This window comes from Aedes albopictus, chromosome 3 (assembly GCF_035046485.1).
Source record: "Aedes albopictus strain Foshan chromosome 3, AalbF5, whole genome shotgun sequence".
NCBI classification, from domain to species: domain Eukaryota; kingdom Metazoa; phylum Arthropoda; class Insecta; order Diptera; family Culicidae; genus Aedes; species Aedes albopictus.
The window spans coordinates 420,054,649-420,070,782 of record NC_085138.1 but is presented as its reverse complement, the minus strand read 5'-3'; the positions used below and the strand labels follow the sequence as shown (position 1 = coordinate 420,070,782).

The window sequence follows — 16,134 nt, the reverse complement described above, 5'->3', positions numbered from 1 at the left end:
TTCTTGTGCAAGTCTCTGGAAAAAATCCTTGAAGAAATCCCTTTAAGAATTCCTGGATAAATTTCTGTAGGAATTCCAGGTGGAATTCTACAAACAATCCCGGAGGCAATTTCTGGAGGAACCTCTGGAGGAATGCCTAGAGGAATTCATGAAGGAATGCATTAAGGAAACCTTGGAGGACTTCTTGGAGGAATCTCTGGAAAAAAATGTAGGAATTCTTGGTGGGATTTATATAGAGGAACACCCGTATGAATTCCTGAAGGAATCTCCAGAGGAACTCCTGGAATCTCTACATGAATTTCTGGAAGAACTGCCAGAGAAATCCCTGCAGGAATTCCCAGAGGAATCCCTGGAAAAATTCCTAGAAGAATTCCTGAAAAAAAAATCTTGGATAAATTTCTTAAGGAATTTCGGAGGAATCCTTAGAAGACTTCCTGAAGAAACTCCAGAAGGAACCCCGGAAGCAATTTCAAGAGGAATTAGTAAGAGAATCTTTGGAAGAATTTTTAAAATAAGCTGTTGAAGAAAAATCACAGAAGCAATTCCCGAATTAAGCGCTGCAGAAATTCTTGGAGGAATCTCTGAAGGATATCCTAGAGGAATGCCTGTAGGAATTACCGAATGTGTCTCTAGAAATACTCCTGGAGAAATATCTAGAAGAATTCCTGCAGAAATCTCTAAAGGCTTTTCTGAAGGAATTCCTGGATGAATTTTTAGGGGAATCCCTGCTGCACTTCCCAGAGGAATAGTTCCTGGAGGAATCTCTGAAGAAATTTGTTTAAAAATCCCTTGACAAATTCTTGGGGAAATGAAAGAAAGAATTCCTGAAAAAATTGCAGATGGAATCCTTAGAGAAATCTTGAAGGAATTCTAAGAAGAATTCGCGGAGGAACTCCTTGAGGAATCCCTGTTGCAGTTTTTAAAGAAAGCCCTGAATCCCGACAGCAGTCCCATGAGGAATTCCTTAGGAAATCCCAGGAAAGCTTTCCTAACAAATTCCTGGAAAAATTTCTGTAGGAAAAAAGTATGCAGAAATCCAGGTCTGCAATAATTTTTGGACGAATTATTGTTGGAATCTTTGGACGGACTCCCAAAACAATGTTTTGTACAATGTGTCAAGGAACTCCTGGATTAATTTTACCTATAGGGTGTCCCAGAAAGTATGGGCACAACTTTGCAACTCTGCCATTTGGGAATGGATGCATAAACTTACTTTATTTTCACACATATCCTGCCTTAATATATCAACATCAAATGCCAATCATTAAAATTTGCATTTTACACTTCGTTTGGATGTACAGTAGACGTTCGATAACTGCAACATGTTTACGTTTAACTTACCGAATGAAATTCGATAACTGCAAGAACTGTCAGTTGCTGCAGAATGCAGTTAATGTGCATACGGAAAACATCGCATTGCAGCAAAAGTGCATGCGAAAAACATCGCATCGCTGTTGACATTTAATTTTGACGGATAGCGGTGCGATAACTGCAAAATTGTTGCACTTAGCGGACTTGCACTTTAAAAGCATTGCAGTTAAACCGTTTGCACCGAGCGAACGTCTACTGTACAACCCTTAGTTTGAATTGAAAACATATATTTTTGAACCTGAAAAATGAATTTAAACACCAAAAGCGATATTATGAAAACCTGTTTTTCTAATAGTTCAAAACAAGCTTCTGAATATATATCACAGCATTCAGAGAATCACAATTTAATTTCAATATAAGTAAAATAAATGCTTTAGCTTTATAAAGTGTAGTATAAATTATTTTTATTCTCGTTAAAACATGTTTAAAACTCGAATGTCTGTGGAACTGTCGTATCCAAAAATAGAAAAGGCGATTTTTTCAGTTTTCTCAAAATTTTAAAATACCCGTACGCACAGGCAAAACATATTTTTATGAAAAATTCAAATCAACCATCTGAGGAAATATGTTTTCGAATATATCATGCGAAAAAAATTCGAAAAAATGTTTCAAACTTGGGTATTTGGCAAAACCGTAAAAAGTAGTATGCAGAAGTTTTAAATGTATTTTTATTTCAAACATTCAGCATACAAAAACCCTTTTTAATGTATAAACTCTTAACATGTACCAATGAAAACACTTTGAATAAAAATACAAAAATATAAATAATGTCATTTGTTAAGAAAATGATTGTATTTGCACTATACAAAGTTGTGCCCATACTTTCTGGGACACCCTATAATCTCTGGTTAAATTTCCTTTAAGGGTTTCTAGAAGATATTGCTGCGAAATACTTCGAATTATTCAAGATTGAATTATTGGAGCAATCTATAGTGGAACTTTTGAAATGGAGAAATCCCTGAAGAAATCTGAATGAATACTTGCAGAAATGCATAAAATAATTTATGCTGACATTCCTTTGGGAATCCCAGGAGAAATGTCTGGTGAACCCATAGAGGAATTCTTGAAAAGTTCTCTGGAGCAATCCATGATGGGATCACTGAAGGAAGCTATGAAAAAGAAAATCCTGGAGGAATTCGTCGATGCACTCTAGCAGAATTATCAGTAAAAATGTCTGAAAGAATCGTGGGAGGAATTCTTGAAGCATTTCTTGGAACAAACCCTAAAACAATCACTATCGAAACCCTACAGGATGCTCATGGAAGAATTCATGAAAAACAAGCTCCTGGAGAAGTCTCTTGAAGAATTTCTGAAACAATCTCTGGAGAAGTTCTTGAATAAGTGCTCAAAAGAATTCGTAAAGAAATCCCAGGTATTTTAGTCTTTGTATGACGTTTGTTTGAATTTAATACTAGTGAAACTAGTGAAACATAACTGCACTCTATAGTAGCATATGGTTCTACAAAGTCCTTCTTTTCCCTACCGGAACTTGTTTCGGCATATCTGGGAAATTTGGCGTGCTGTTTTTGTATTCCATGAAAAAACATCACAAAATTTAGCCATTCAACCAAGCTTGTTAGGGTATTGTACCATTTGGGCAGGTGTACCTATTTTGGGCACTTGCCACTATAACTAAGTCAATTTCAAACCAATTGATTTGAATTTTTGTACAGAGTTAGATACTGTACGTGCCTAACTCTATACAACATTTCAAATCAATCGGTTTGAAATTGACTTAGTTACAGCGGCAAGTGCCCAAAATAGATACAACTGCCCAAATGGTACAAGACCCTATTTGTTAAAATTCTATGATAAGATTGAAGTGGTTCTGTTGGGGGAATACTTGGCGAAATTCCCTATGGTTCTTGAGTAAAAAGGTCTGATAAATGTGAATAAAACCTTAATTATTAGAATAGTTTATTTTTTGAGATATTTTTTTCTGTAACTCTTAATTATTGATAATATTTGAGTTAACTCGAATTAAAAAAAAATCTGCCCCCTCTGGCTACGCCCATGGCTACGACGTTCATGACTGCCTTTACTGCTTTCCAGCAGTCCTCTAGATGCGCATACTAAAGCTTAATATCTATAGATAAATACGGAACGAGCTCACCATATCTATCTAAGCAATTCTACTCAAAATAGCGACCCGAAGAAACGAAATTAAATATGCTGGCCTCAGTTGCGTCGGCCCCGAAAATCCCCACCTGCGATGAATAAAAACACACAATTTGTTAAGTTCACAACCTCACAAACCTTTTGAGATGAATTTCTGATTAGTTCCATGGAGTAGCCCCAGTAGCCGTTGTTTTTCACATGATTTTTACTTTATTTTCTTCTTTATGTACACACATTTATACTTGTTTCTGTTCAGTTATGCTTTGATGTTATTTCCACTTTTTTTTGTTTCCTTCTACCTCCTCTCACATATTGGTTTCGCTCTCGCTGTTTCCAGTCCCATTCTTCCACAGTTTACTGCTGCTGCTAAATGTTGTAAACTCTATTATGTATATTTTTGTTTATGGGGTGATTGCTGCTTGTGTCGTTCATATGGATCTGTGATTCGCAATTCGTCATGATTTTTTTTTGTATTCTTGCTTATGCGTTGTTAGTGGATTTGTGTTTTTTTTTTTCTGATGGTACTTGGCGGAGTTATTTAAATAGCGAAATTCATGGTTTATTCTTATCGAACAATAGACGACATTGACGGCTGTCTCCTAATTCACCGCTTACGTTAACATTCTATGAAATTCAGGAAACGAAAAAGGATAACTGAAGTCCAATGCGTTAAAGCTGCGCTTAAAATTTTGGAAACTTTCGACTTATCTTGATGTTTGGAGATAACTTGCTCCAGCAATGAAAAATATGGTGCTTTTGTGGAATTTCGATGACTGTTTTTCAGAACTTAGGGGGGAAAGGTTGTGATTAAAATGTAGTGTTTATATGTCATATATTTAAATGCACACCATCCTGGATGGTGATCTGCGTTCGAGTGGAAGGTGGGAAATGGAAAACCAAAAATCGCCACGGCGGTGTTTGTTTGCGTATTGAACTATGAGACACACATATTTTCACATGTTTACACTGTAGTTTTATTACAACTTTTGTCTGCTGAATGCACATGCTATTACATCATTAGATAAATCATTTCGAATTATTACCAATTTATATGTTAGCACATTCAACAGCGCCGGTAAATCTTATGTATGAAAAAGTTTTTCATTATTTTTTTTTATATTTGGTTGTACTTTTGTTTTCCGAAAATTTGGGTTCGAAATTGTTCCGTTTTCATTCTCTGTTTTAAGGGTTATGTTTCATCACCCAACTTATTCGTTTTCTTGCTCGATTCCACTTGCGCGAGAGGAATAAATCTGCTTCATGCGTCATAGTCTATATCTTTTGTTCCATATATTACTACTTTTAAAGTTAAAAGAAATAAGTTTCTTACCAGCTAGATTCTTGCATTTGTTTTCAATGTTTTATCTTTAACTTTTCTAATGTGTTAAAATTTCATAGTTACGGTCATTTTCATGTCTGTTTCTGTTTTCTTCCGCTTAAGGGCTAAAACGCACTCACACGCTCACACAAACAACGCTGCTGTTACTGTGTTCACACAGCACGGCTTCTACTAGGTTTGCCTTCTTCACGACACGATATTTCGTTTTGTTAGTTTGAATAACAAGCTCCCGGCTTTGTGAAGATTATTTCATCACCAGCATTCATACCAATAATGATACGGTTTACACTATTCAGTATTGTTCTACGATTTTCATATTATTAGAACTGATACCATCTTTCTGGCGTGTGTTTGTGTCTTTGCTAGAATAAATTCACTTATCCACACGCGGCTTCGCTGCTCCAGATTTAAAATCACTTGTAGACACCTCGGTAAGAAAAATATTGAAAACTGGAAAAAACGTTTACTTTAACGATTTTTTTTCTTGAAAACGTGAAGCGGATTTTTTGTGATGGTTACCTAATTAACATTTTCAGCGCTATAAGCTTCAGTCATTTGCTTTATGTTGTGTAACCATCGAATTGAAGCAGCCAACGCTGAATAGAAGGGAAGCTAGTCAAATATAAACCATAAGCTAATACACGGCTGCAAAATAAGTACCATACAGCTACCAAACTTGTTTTTCAGAAATCAATCTCTCCTCACTGGGGCTGCCTTTACTGCACTCCACTCTGCTATTCCAACTCTGAGAGATTTCCCAGATGATGTGGAAACTTGAATAGGAGTCCCCACTAACAAAACAGCTGCCACTATACAGTACATTTCGTAATACTGACAAATCCTCAAACCAGCAACGCTTATAGGGCAGTTATACAATATCATTACAGCTAGATGCTGTAATAAAAAAAACTGTTGGTATACCAACACGGCTTGTCGGATGTAAACATTATTGTCAAAACAAACTTTAAATACTTTACAGCCTTCCATCACTATGCTGGGTTGCTTTTATTGCACTTTAATCCAACTCCGGAAGATTTGTCGGAAGATGTGCAAATCGAATAAGAATCGCAGCCAATACAACAGCTGCTTTTATACAGTACGTTTTGTAATGTTGCCAAATACGCAAAACAGCAGCGCTTTGTAGCTGTTTAAAGAACATTCTTTCAGCTAGAAGCTGTGACGAAGAACCTGTTGGCGCAACCACACAGCTTGTTCAATGTAAACATTATTGCGTTTGACATTTCACAAACTTTTGCAGCAAGATGAAGTTGCCTAAGGTTTCTTATGTCACAATTATGAAGCCTTGTCTGGAGTAAAACAAAACGAGCTATTTTCTATGCTATTTATATATAGCAGTGTGGTAGCGAGGACATCATCGGGACCAGCGGATACGGAGATCGGGAGTTCGATTCCAAGTAGCGGCAAGTACTTTAATTATTCCATTTTAAAAGCAATAATTCCAGTTCCACATGTATTGCGTCACGGTTTCCATAACCTTATTATATTAATCGATTAATTTGGGTATGCCGTTTAACTATTATTTCACAACTGTGAAAAGGCTGAAAAAGCGCCTTCTCAAGATGTTATTCAGTTAGCGGTTACATAGGAGCCGAAAAAATAACCATGACTTGGTGGCATAGAAGCTGCTCGCACAGCATATACATGTGGATTAAGTTCGCCAGATTCGTTGGTATAGGGCTTGCATAGAAGCTTCCGTCCATTAGTACAGCACAGTAACTCAGCATCAAGCCGTATTGAGGACGCTTTGTTGACGTTTATATTCACAATAAATGATAGTTGGTTTAAGCAAATGGCTGTCATGTGTTCCAACATGACTAACCACGTTAGTCAACGGAAACCATATTTCCGTTCTCAATCTTTTCGACATAACTTTCTGTTCGAATGAGTGTAATCAGTTTCGTACCTTTTAATTCCGCCCTATGTTGCTTATCCTTCGACAGATATGCGTATTTCGACCACTACTTGTAATCTTCCTCAGTGTCAGTTATCCACTGAAGAAGTCATCGCATTCACCCCGCTTATATACCAAAATCCTACCACTACTATTGTTACCTAAAAACTACATATACCTATAGGTCAACCTGTTTTGGCTTAGTTGGTTAATGCATCGGCCTAGCGAATACGGAGTCGTGGGTTTGAGTCTCACCAGAACAAGACATCCTTAATGTGGTGATTTTTCCTTTTCGGCTGACGCAACTTCTGCTTTTGCTGATCCGCCATTTTGAAATTGGAAAAATCTCGAATAAACTAACTCGCGTCCGTACACGACAAAGTTCGTCGAGAGAAACATTGCTTTTGCTTGGAGTGTTCAGCTCTCACTGGAGCTACCAATGCTGGTTTAGATGTTGTTGCTTCTGGCCCATGTTTAACTGCGAAGTACTCCTCGTTCATACGAATTGCCTGGATTTCTCGAACCTTATCCACTAGATCCGTGAAAGATCCGTTCCGGGTGACCATTTTGAGGGCCGTGACGCGAGCTTCTTAGCATCTTGCATGCTTTTGCGATTTTCTAAAATTCCTTTGCCTTGTCGAAGTCACAAAGTTGCGCTGTTTCGCCTACCCTGGTAACAAAGGCGTGATTTGATTCCTCCGACTTCTGTTCCATCAGAGCAAGCTTACGTCTCTGGAACATTATGTCGGACCCGGAACCAAAGTACTGCTTGAGTCGGTGGAGTGCATTCGAAAAGGGTTCAGTGGTCGCATCAGGGGCATCTACGTCGGACTTCGTATTTCTGAACATCGTTAACAGAGACAGCTAGCCTTTCACCTGGCCGCCGCTCAGCATGCCGTCAAAGACTTGTTCCGCGACGAATGGGTGCTGGATTCCCTATCAAGCAACATGGCGGACTTCGCCTATACGATGACAATGAGCACACATTCGACGCTTGATTTTCCAGCTATGTACATCGACCCATTCAACAAATGTGCCGGTAAACTAGATGACGCTACGAAAGTACGACTTCTTCTAGGAAAACTAAGCCCACCCGATCATGAGCGATACAAAAGCTACATTCTACCGAAGCTCGTTCCTCGTTCGGTGGTGCCACAGTCTCTATATCTGCTTGCAGACCATGAAGCCGGCGTCGACTTCAAGCTTTTGGAATTGACGGAGTTAAGCAGGAAGCTGAAATTCAAATGCGCCTTATTGACAAACTCAACGAATCGGCAACAGGGGGTTTAGCAATGCAATAGATTAGTTATTCTGAAATAGGAAGTTAATGAAAGTGTATTCTATGCAATGGAACCTGCAGTTGAGAAGCTGCTTTGCCTTCCAAGCTTGGCCCTCTTGAAGGAGGTGGATTTCTCTGATTAACATCGAAATCGTCAGCGGAACCTGAAGTTCCTCTGAATATCTTGCTGGATGTTCTCGACCTGAATTCGGCATCACCGGACAACGACCTTATCTTCCTGAGAAAATTCGGCAGCCTATCCAACGTCAAACCCAACGCAGTCCCACAAGCAATCGAGAACCCATCGACCGATTAGCATACGCCAGTCTAGACGAGTTCGTAGATCGACTGTGAGGTATTGGAAGACCCCCCGTCTACAACTTCACCACAAGGGCTTTGGACTAAAAGACTTCAATTGCTAGATGGGGCAGTTGACTTTCAGAACTTCGTTAGAATCAATGCAGCTATTCTAGTGCCTTGATGCAGGCAAGAGAGCTTCACTGCCGTGAATTGCATATTCGTTCCATTTGCTTATAGGTACAGGGGATAGACAAAATGATCGGGACAGGCAAAATTTTCACTTTTCAAAAAATGTCCAATTAGATGTAACTTTTCTAAAAGTGCATCAAATATTCTCAAATTTTCACTGTGAGTTTAACAACTAGCTGTGTATCAGTGGACAAAATTTGGAAAAGATCGGGCTATTCTGCACGAAGTTACAAGCGTTTTAGAAAAAAGATAGAATTATCCGATAGCCAACTTTGAGCTGTTATATCTCCGGATTCAATGAAGCGAATGCAATGAAATTTTGTCCATTTATGACTTATATAATGAGCTCTGAAAAACGTTTGACTCAACTTGAAATTATTAACAAGAGAAAAAGTTATAACGATTTCATTAATTTTATGATATTTTAGTATATTGGTCTATTTTAAATATGCATCCCATTACTTTTTGAATGAATTGCCGCCTATGTTGTTATTTTCTTTCAAAGCATATCTGTATTCAAGACAATCGGAGGGAATTTAAATAAACTATAATTAGCATCTTGAATTTTGAAACGATGTTGAAATTTAAGAAAATTTGGTGTTTTATTAGAAAAATAATATAATCGTTATAATTTTCTTCCGTGTTAAAAATTTTAAATTATGTCAAAAGTTTTTCAAAGCTCATTATATAAGTCATAAATGGTCAAAATTTCATTGCATTCGGTTCATTGAATCCGGAGATATAACAGCTCAAAGTTGGCTATCGGATAATTCTACCTTTTTTTAGAATCTTTATAACTTCGTGCAGAATAGTTCGATCTTTTCCAAATTTTGTCCACTGATACACAAATAATTGATGAACTTACAGTAAAAATTTGAGAATATTTGATGCACTTTTCGAAAAGTTACAGCTATTTGAAAATTTTTTGAGAAGGGAAAATTTTGCCTGTCCCGATCATTTTGTCTATCCCCTGTATATGCATATATGCTATAGGAAATCCAGCAAATATGGAATTGATATGGGATCCGCGGCAGTTAGAGTGAAATTGAACGGCGTTCAATGAGGAGTTTCTAAGTTTTTATGAACTACCTATTAAGCACAGAAAACAGGCTATAAGGGATGAGGCAGCGGCCATCAAATGTTCATCAATAAAGAATGATTGCTCAGCCCTAAACATAAGATGATGATTTACGATTTGAACGTATCACTAATCTGCCATTTCCCCGCTGAAACAATTAATCCACAAAAGAAACAAATAACACATTCATTCAATCCTTTTAAAAGGCAAATACAAATCCGTGCGAATATCTAGCTGATCGACTAGTGGCACAGATAGACTCTTCAAAAGTCATTGATTGATTGATGCTATATGCTCCTATAATGTAGATTCTTTGTCAAGACTAGCGATCCAGCGCATGTTGGTTTTGTAACCATGAAGTTGATCTACTGCTTACTGCCGTAAATCGCAAGCAGTGATTTCTTTGCTAGATGTCCTATGCATATGGGACAGATATGCGATTCACGGAAGCTTAGCATTCGGCTCCGTCCAGAATGAGCTGCATGAGAGCTGTACACCCAGATAAAACAATGGTTCGCTGTCAACACCTGGGGGAAAATAGAGGAGCAAAAGAATACCAAAATCGTGATTTAGCGAGCAAAAACACCAATAGCCAAAGCCACAGCCCGCCAGCACCATTATGTACACACCAAAATTCGATTGAGGGTTTCAGCAAAATTTTGATGAATTTTGCCGAGCTGATAAGGTTTCAGTAAACATTTTGCTGAAATTCAGCAAAATTTTTGCTGATTTGTTCAGTAAACTCTGCTGATCACCAGTAACGTTTTGCTGAAATTCAGCAAACTTTGCCAAATATTCAGCAAAATTTTTTGCTGAACCCTTAAGGTCGGCAAAATTCAGCAAAGTATTGCTGAAAGCGTTTGGTGTGTAAATTCTCAAGAAAGAAGTGAAATGCTGGAGTAGACCGGACACAATACTGATGACATTTATCTCTCAGTCTCCACAAACAGCCTCGAAATCTACATTTATTCCACAATTAACGCTATAGCCGACTGTCACCACAAGGTAGCTAACGAACACATTCGCAACGAACGCATTGATACGATGGGAACATCCACCATGCTCATACTTTGTAGATCTCAATAGCAGCCCATCGCACGTTACCCTCGCTTGGACGCAGAAATTATGATGGACACTTACTGCTGAATAACCGCCATCAAGTTTGGCCCGATAGAGGGTCAGTTTGTTTAGTAGTAGAGCACGACGCTACAAAATCAAATATAGCACGCAATATGAGAATATAGATGTAAGGTGTAGAACAAAAATGTGTGCAGTTAGAGCTTCGCGTTTCATCGTGTGTTTCAAGAAGAAAAGACTTCTGTTGGATGTTGTGGATACCACCCAGAACGAGCGTTAGTTTGAGTTGGTTTGGCGGTTTACCTTGGTTTTCAGGGTTAGCATTTGCCATTTGAAGTGAAAGTCACAGTGAGTGTCGTTAGGCATTAACCATAACGAAATTGTACAGCACTGGGTAGACTAAGTTGAATGCTATGATATTTATGAAAGACACGTGTTGAAACGTTGATTCGAACACTTTAGAAAACTTTGCCAAGTGCCGGCCACGTCTTCAACATCTCGGCATGATCTGTCAAGGTTTCGACGCATCCGTAGAATGAAATCAAATAGAGCCTCTGGAGACGACCTACTGATACCTTATGGAGGCCTCACAATTGGATCTCTAACGCTAAGCTCTATCGTCGAGATCGTCGATATCGCCAGAAGCTGATAGCAACACAAAAAATCTGTAAATTTGATTTGACCACATTTTTTCGGTCCATACCAAAGAAATCCGGTAGGCGTCGCCTGAAATGCCTTAAATCATCAGGAGGAAAACCATTGCACCAAGGGCCAGGGTGACAATCTCTAGTGGGACAAAATCTATAACTCATCAATGGAGCATTATCATCACTTTGTAACACCTTTTCACGAAAAATACACTGGTTACCTAGCTTCAAATCCTTTCAAGTAGGTAAGGAATCCTTAGAAAATACAATTGTATTTCCCCAAAGCAAAGGTGGTTACAATCTGTTCCGAATTTACCTTACCGTCCCTAAAGCCAATACTATACAATTATTTGGATTGTATTCTCTGTTGCAGCTATCCGCGTTGTGGAATCGTGTGTTCTTTTTTTTACAATCGGTCGCGTTTGTGGCTATCTCTCTCATTCTATCTTAATACAAGCTACTATTTACAAAGCGATAAAATATACCGAGTGTCTGTGTTTGTATATGTATGTGTGCTGGATTGTTTGTGTTTTTTTGTTTACGTTTAATATGAATCCTTCATTTAAGTTGTTTGATTTTATAGTTTCGTTTAAAAATACGCAATAATTATGAGAGATTGCACCTAACGCCGGCACCAGCGATTAGGTGTGTGCTTCGTGAAATTGAATAACTTTTCTGCTTGCGCCGATTCGCTAAAATTGTCCTAACAAAACGATTTCTTTCCCCGCATCATTGTTTTAAGCTTAATGTTTAGACTTCCTCACAAGTCTTCCTAACGATCCTGCTGTATGACTGAACCAAACTACAATAATTCTCTCATCCCAATATACGTCTTGTTTCAACGTAATTTTCATACTCTCTTACTTAATGTAGCTCTAAATCGATCATAAAAACGTAGAAGGTTAATTTAAGTGGTTCCTACTTCCGGGTGGTGCAGAAGTAGAAACCACTTGTGCCAACACTTCGGCCCTCAAGCGACCAAGGTTGACCAACTGCATTCAATAAATTAGAGAATTAAAAAGTGCTTATAGGACGACGCCATGTCACCATCGGTGGTGTTGCTGTTGTTACCTCTAGTGTTGCTGCCGTTGCCACCATTGTTGTTGTTGCTGTTGCTGCTGTTTCTAGTGATGGTGATCGCATTACGATTGTTTGCTGCTGCCGCCGCCGCCGCCACCGCCGATGCCGAAGTTACGGTCACGACGGTCGTTTCCCCCGTTTGTGTACCCACCTGATGGTGATGGTGCTGCAGTTGCGGCGGTTCCTCGTCTTCCCCATCGTCGGTGGTGTCCAGAATGACCCCGCTGGCATCGACCCCGCCGGCCTCCACGACTTCCTCTTCGTCTTCCACGACGATGCCCTCGCCCGTTTCCTCCTCGATCTCCACGTCCACGCCACTATCGATGATGCAATCGTAATCGACTCCCTCCACTATTTCGTACACGTCGCCTCCGTTGTCGACGTCATCGTCATCGTTCTAAGTCAAACGATTCGGCTGGTCCGGCCGACGTTCCTCTATCGTGTAGACGGTGTTGCCGACGCGGAACAGTTCCGTGTGCGGGCGGAGCGTCGGTTCGTGCGTGGCGATGATACCGGCCTCGATCGACTCGCTGGTGCGGATGAGGGTGGCCTGCGGGGAAAACAAACAATAATTGGTCAATTTGTTATGGACAACCTTGTGGACAACTATACAAGTAGCTTGATCCACTGTATGAAAGCTTCGTCATACGACGGTCACCATCTTACATTACATAAACGGTCGCCATATTGAATTCCCATACACTTAGCGAAGTAAACTACCGAAATTCATCAGAAAACCTTATGAAATTTAGCCATAAATGTAACGTATGGATGCCACACGCTATGTCCAAAGGGAAGTATTATGAACATCGAATGTACCTCAAATGTTTTTCCATAGAATCGTAGGTTTGTTTCAGAATCTGTGCGGTTTAAAATGTTTCATCTTGGGTTTTTCGATTTTTTTCAATTTGTTTGAATTTTTTCCTATTTTTCCATACAAATGGCGAAAAAAGTCATTTTAGGGTTAATTTTATCCCATATAAAAATGTATGGGAAAAAACCCAAAATGGATTATTTTAAATCGAACAGATTCTGAATCTAGAGGTCCAAAAATACGGTTCTAGCGAATAAATTTTGAGGTACATTCACTTTTCATAATACTTCCCTTTGGACATAGCGTGTGCCATAAGAATACCTTATGGAAATTGAACATACTTATTATGACCTAATTACATAAGATAAACTTATGAAAAGGGCAGAAAAATTACAAAATGATGCAGACTAGAATCGATCCATGAACGTCGAGATCACTGAGCTCGTGCCTAACCTACTCGGCTATCGACGCTTGAGAATATCGTGTTGCTAAATGTGTATAAAAGCCAAACTGTGAGTCGATTCTGCGTCTTAGACCGACCTTATGAAAATCGTTCTAGCCGTTATGAATTGTTTAAAGGCCAATTCATAAGTTAGACCTTATAATAATCTTAGGTTTATTTGCCTGAGTGTACGGAGAGCCGTCTTGGTATCACATATATCATTGCTTACCAAGTTCTCAACTAAACTCTACAAATTTGATCCGAAATTGCGCAGTTTTAGTAGAATGCATCTGGGGATTCCACCAGAGATTCTGCGGATTTGTCCTGGCATATCCGTAGAGGTTCCTCCAGTGATTATTCCAGTGCTGTTTTCCTTCGGGAATTTGTTCAGAAATCCTTTAAGGTATTTCTGCAGGAATTTCTCCATATATTCCTTCCAGAATTCCACTAGAGATTGCAACAATAATTCCATCTGGAATTATTCGAAGTTTATTTTAAAAATGCCTCTAGGAATCCCTCCTGAAATTCTTTCAGAAAGTCATCGAGGAACTGTTTAGAGATTCCCTTAGGAATTCTTCGTGGTATTGCTTCCGAGATTCCTCCAGGAATTCCTTCAGGAACTGCTACAGGGATTCCTCCAAGAGTTTTCTTTTAGTGTTTCTTCAGCAATTTCTTCAATACTTCGTCCTGGGATTTCTTCAGAAACTCCTTCTAGATTTTCCTTTGAGCCTTGGAATTCTTCCTGGGATTCCTCCAATAATTTTTCATGGGATTCCTCCAGTGAATTCCTTTAGGGATTCGCCTAAAAATTGCTACACGAATTCGTCTAGGAATTCCTTTAAAAAATCCGCTACAGATTCCTCTAGAGATTCCGCCAAAGATTTCTCCATGAATTCTTTCAGGGATTCCTCCATGTATTCCTCTAGGCATTCTTGCTGGAAGCTCTTCAAGAAAATCCTCCAGAAATTCACCCAGGGATTCCTCATGGGATCCCTCATGAAATTTTGCAGGGATTCCTCCAGGAGTTCCTCTGGAGTTTTCTCAAGGATTCCACTAGGAATTCCTCTGGATATACATCAAGTAATTCCTCTAGAGATTCCACCAGGGATTCCTCCACGAATTCCTCCAGGAATGATTCTTCAAGAGAATTCTCCAGGGTTTTCTCTGAGGATTCCTTCAGGGATTCCTTAGGAGATTTCTCAAGGAATTTCTCTAGAGATTCTTCAAGGATTTTTTACAGGCATGTCTCCTGGAGTTTCCAGGAACCCCTGGAGAAATTCAGGAGTTCCTCTATGGAATCCTCTAGGGATTGCTCTAGGGATTCCTCCAGGAATTATTTTAGGAATACCTCCAGGCATTATTCCAGCAGTTCCTCCAGTAATTTCTATGGGGATTCTTCCAGGGACTCATCCAGGCATTCCTCCAGGATTTATTTCAGGGACTCCTCCAGGAATGCTCTTAAGAGTTCCACTAGGAATTACCCCAGGAATTCCTACAGAAATTCCTTCAGGAATTGATCCAGGAGTTCCTCCAGGCAATTCCTTCAGAAATTACTGCGACAATTTCTCCAGGAAATTCTCCTCCCGGAGTTTTTACCGACATTATTCCATCAATTCCTCCAGGGATACCTGCGTGAATTCCTCCTGAGATTCCTCTAGGAATTTCTTTAGGAATCTCCCATGAAATCCTCCAGGGATTCTTTCAAAAATTCCCTCAGGAATTGATCCAGGAATTATTCCACGTATTCCTCCAGATTTCATCCAGGCATTTCTCCAGGGACTCCACCAGGAATTTCATCAAGAATAGCTCCAGGAGTTACCCTAAGAATTTCTCCAGGAAATGATTCAGGAATTCCTTCGGAAAATCCTACAGTAATTCCTCTAGAAATTTCTCCAGGAAATCCTCCAGGGATTCCTTAAGAATTTTTTTTAAAGAATTTCTTCAGTAATTCCTCCAGGATATTTTCCAGGGATTCTTCCGGGAATTCTTCCAGGGCTTTCGCCAGGAATTCGTTCATGTATTTTTCATCCAGGGATTCCTCCAGGAATTATTACACGGATTCCTCCACAAATTCCACTATGAATTTATCAGGAATTCCTTCAGGGATTCCACTAAACATTCTTCCAGAGATTTCTCCAGGAATTCCTCCATTAATTAATCCAAATATTCCTTCAAGAATTCCTCCTGGAATCCCTTCAGCAATTCCTCTAGGCATTTCTTCAGAAGTTTGTCCAGGGATTCCTCCAGAATTTCATTCAGGGATTCTTTCTGGAATTCTTCCACGGAAAAGTTCCTCGAAAGTACCCCAAGAATTCCTATAGGGATTTTCCTTCGGGATTTTCTCCTGTAATTCTGGTAGGAATTTGTTCAGAAGTTCCTCCAGGCATTCCTTGCGGTGAGGTTCCTCCGGAAATTGCTTCGGGTATTCCTCCAGGAATTCTTCCAGAAATTCCTCAAGGGATTCTTTCAAGAATTTCTCAAGAAATTT

General features: G+C 39.3%; 1 protein-coding gene across 10 annotated transcripts in view; it reads right to left on the bottom strand.

The window, feature by feature from the left end:
* Window positions 1-3,676: 3,676 nt before the first annotated feature.
* The window catches only part of LOC109403350 (transcription factor GAGA), a 47,770-nt gene continuing 35,312 nt past the window's right edge, over window positions 3,677-16,134 (bottom strand). For all 10 annotated transcript variants that reach the window (XM_029875728.2, XM_062856348.1, XM_029875729.2 and 7 more), the window contains one exon: window positions 3,677-12,940. In XM_029875728.2, the coding sequence (XP_029731588.1) occupies window positions 12,788-12,940 (153 nt within the window). In that variant the 3' untranslated portion in view covers window positions 3,677-12,787. The remainder of the gene's footprint in view (window positions 12,941-16,134) is intronic.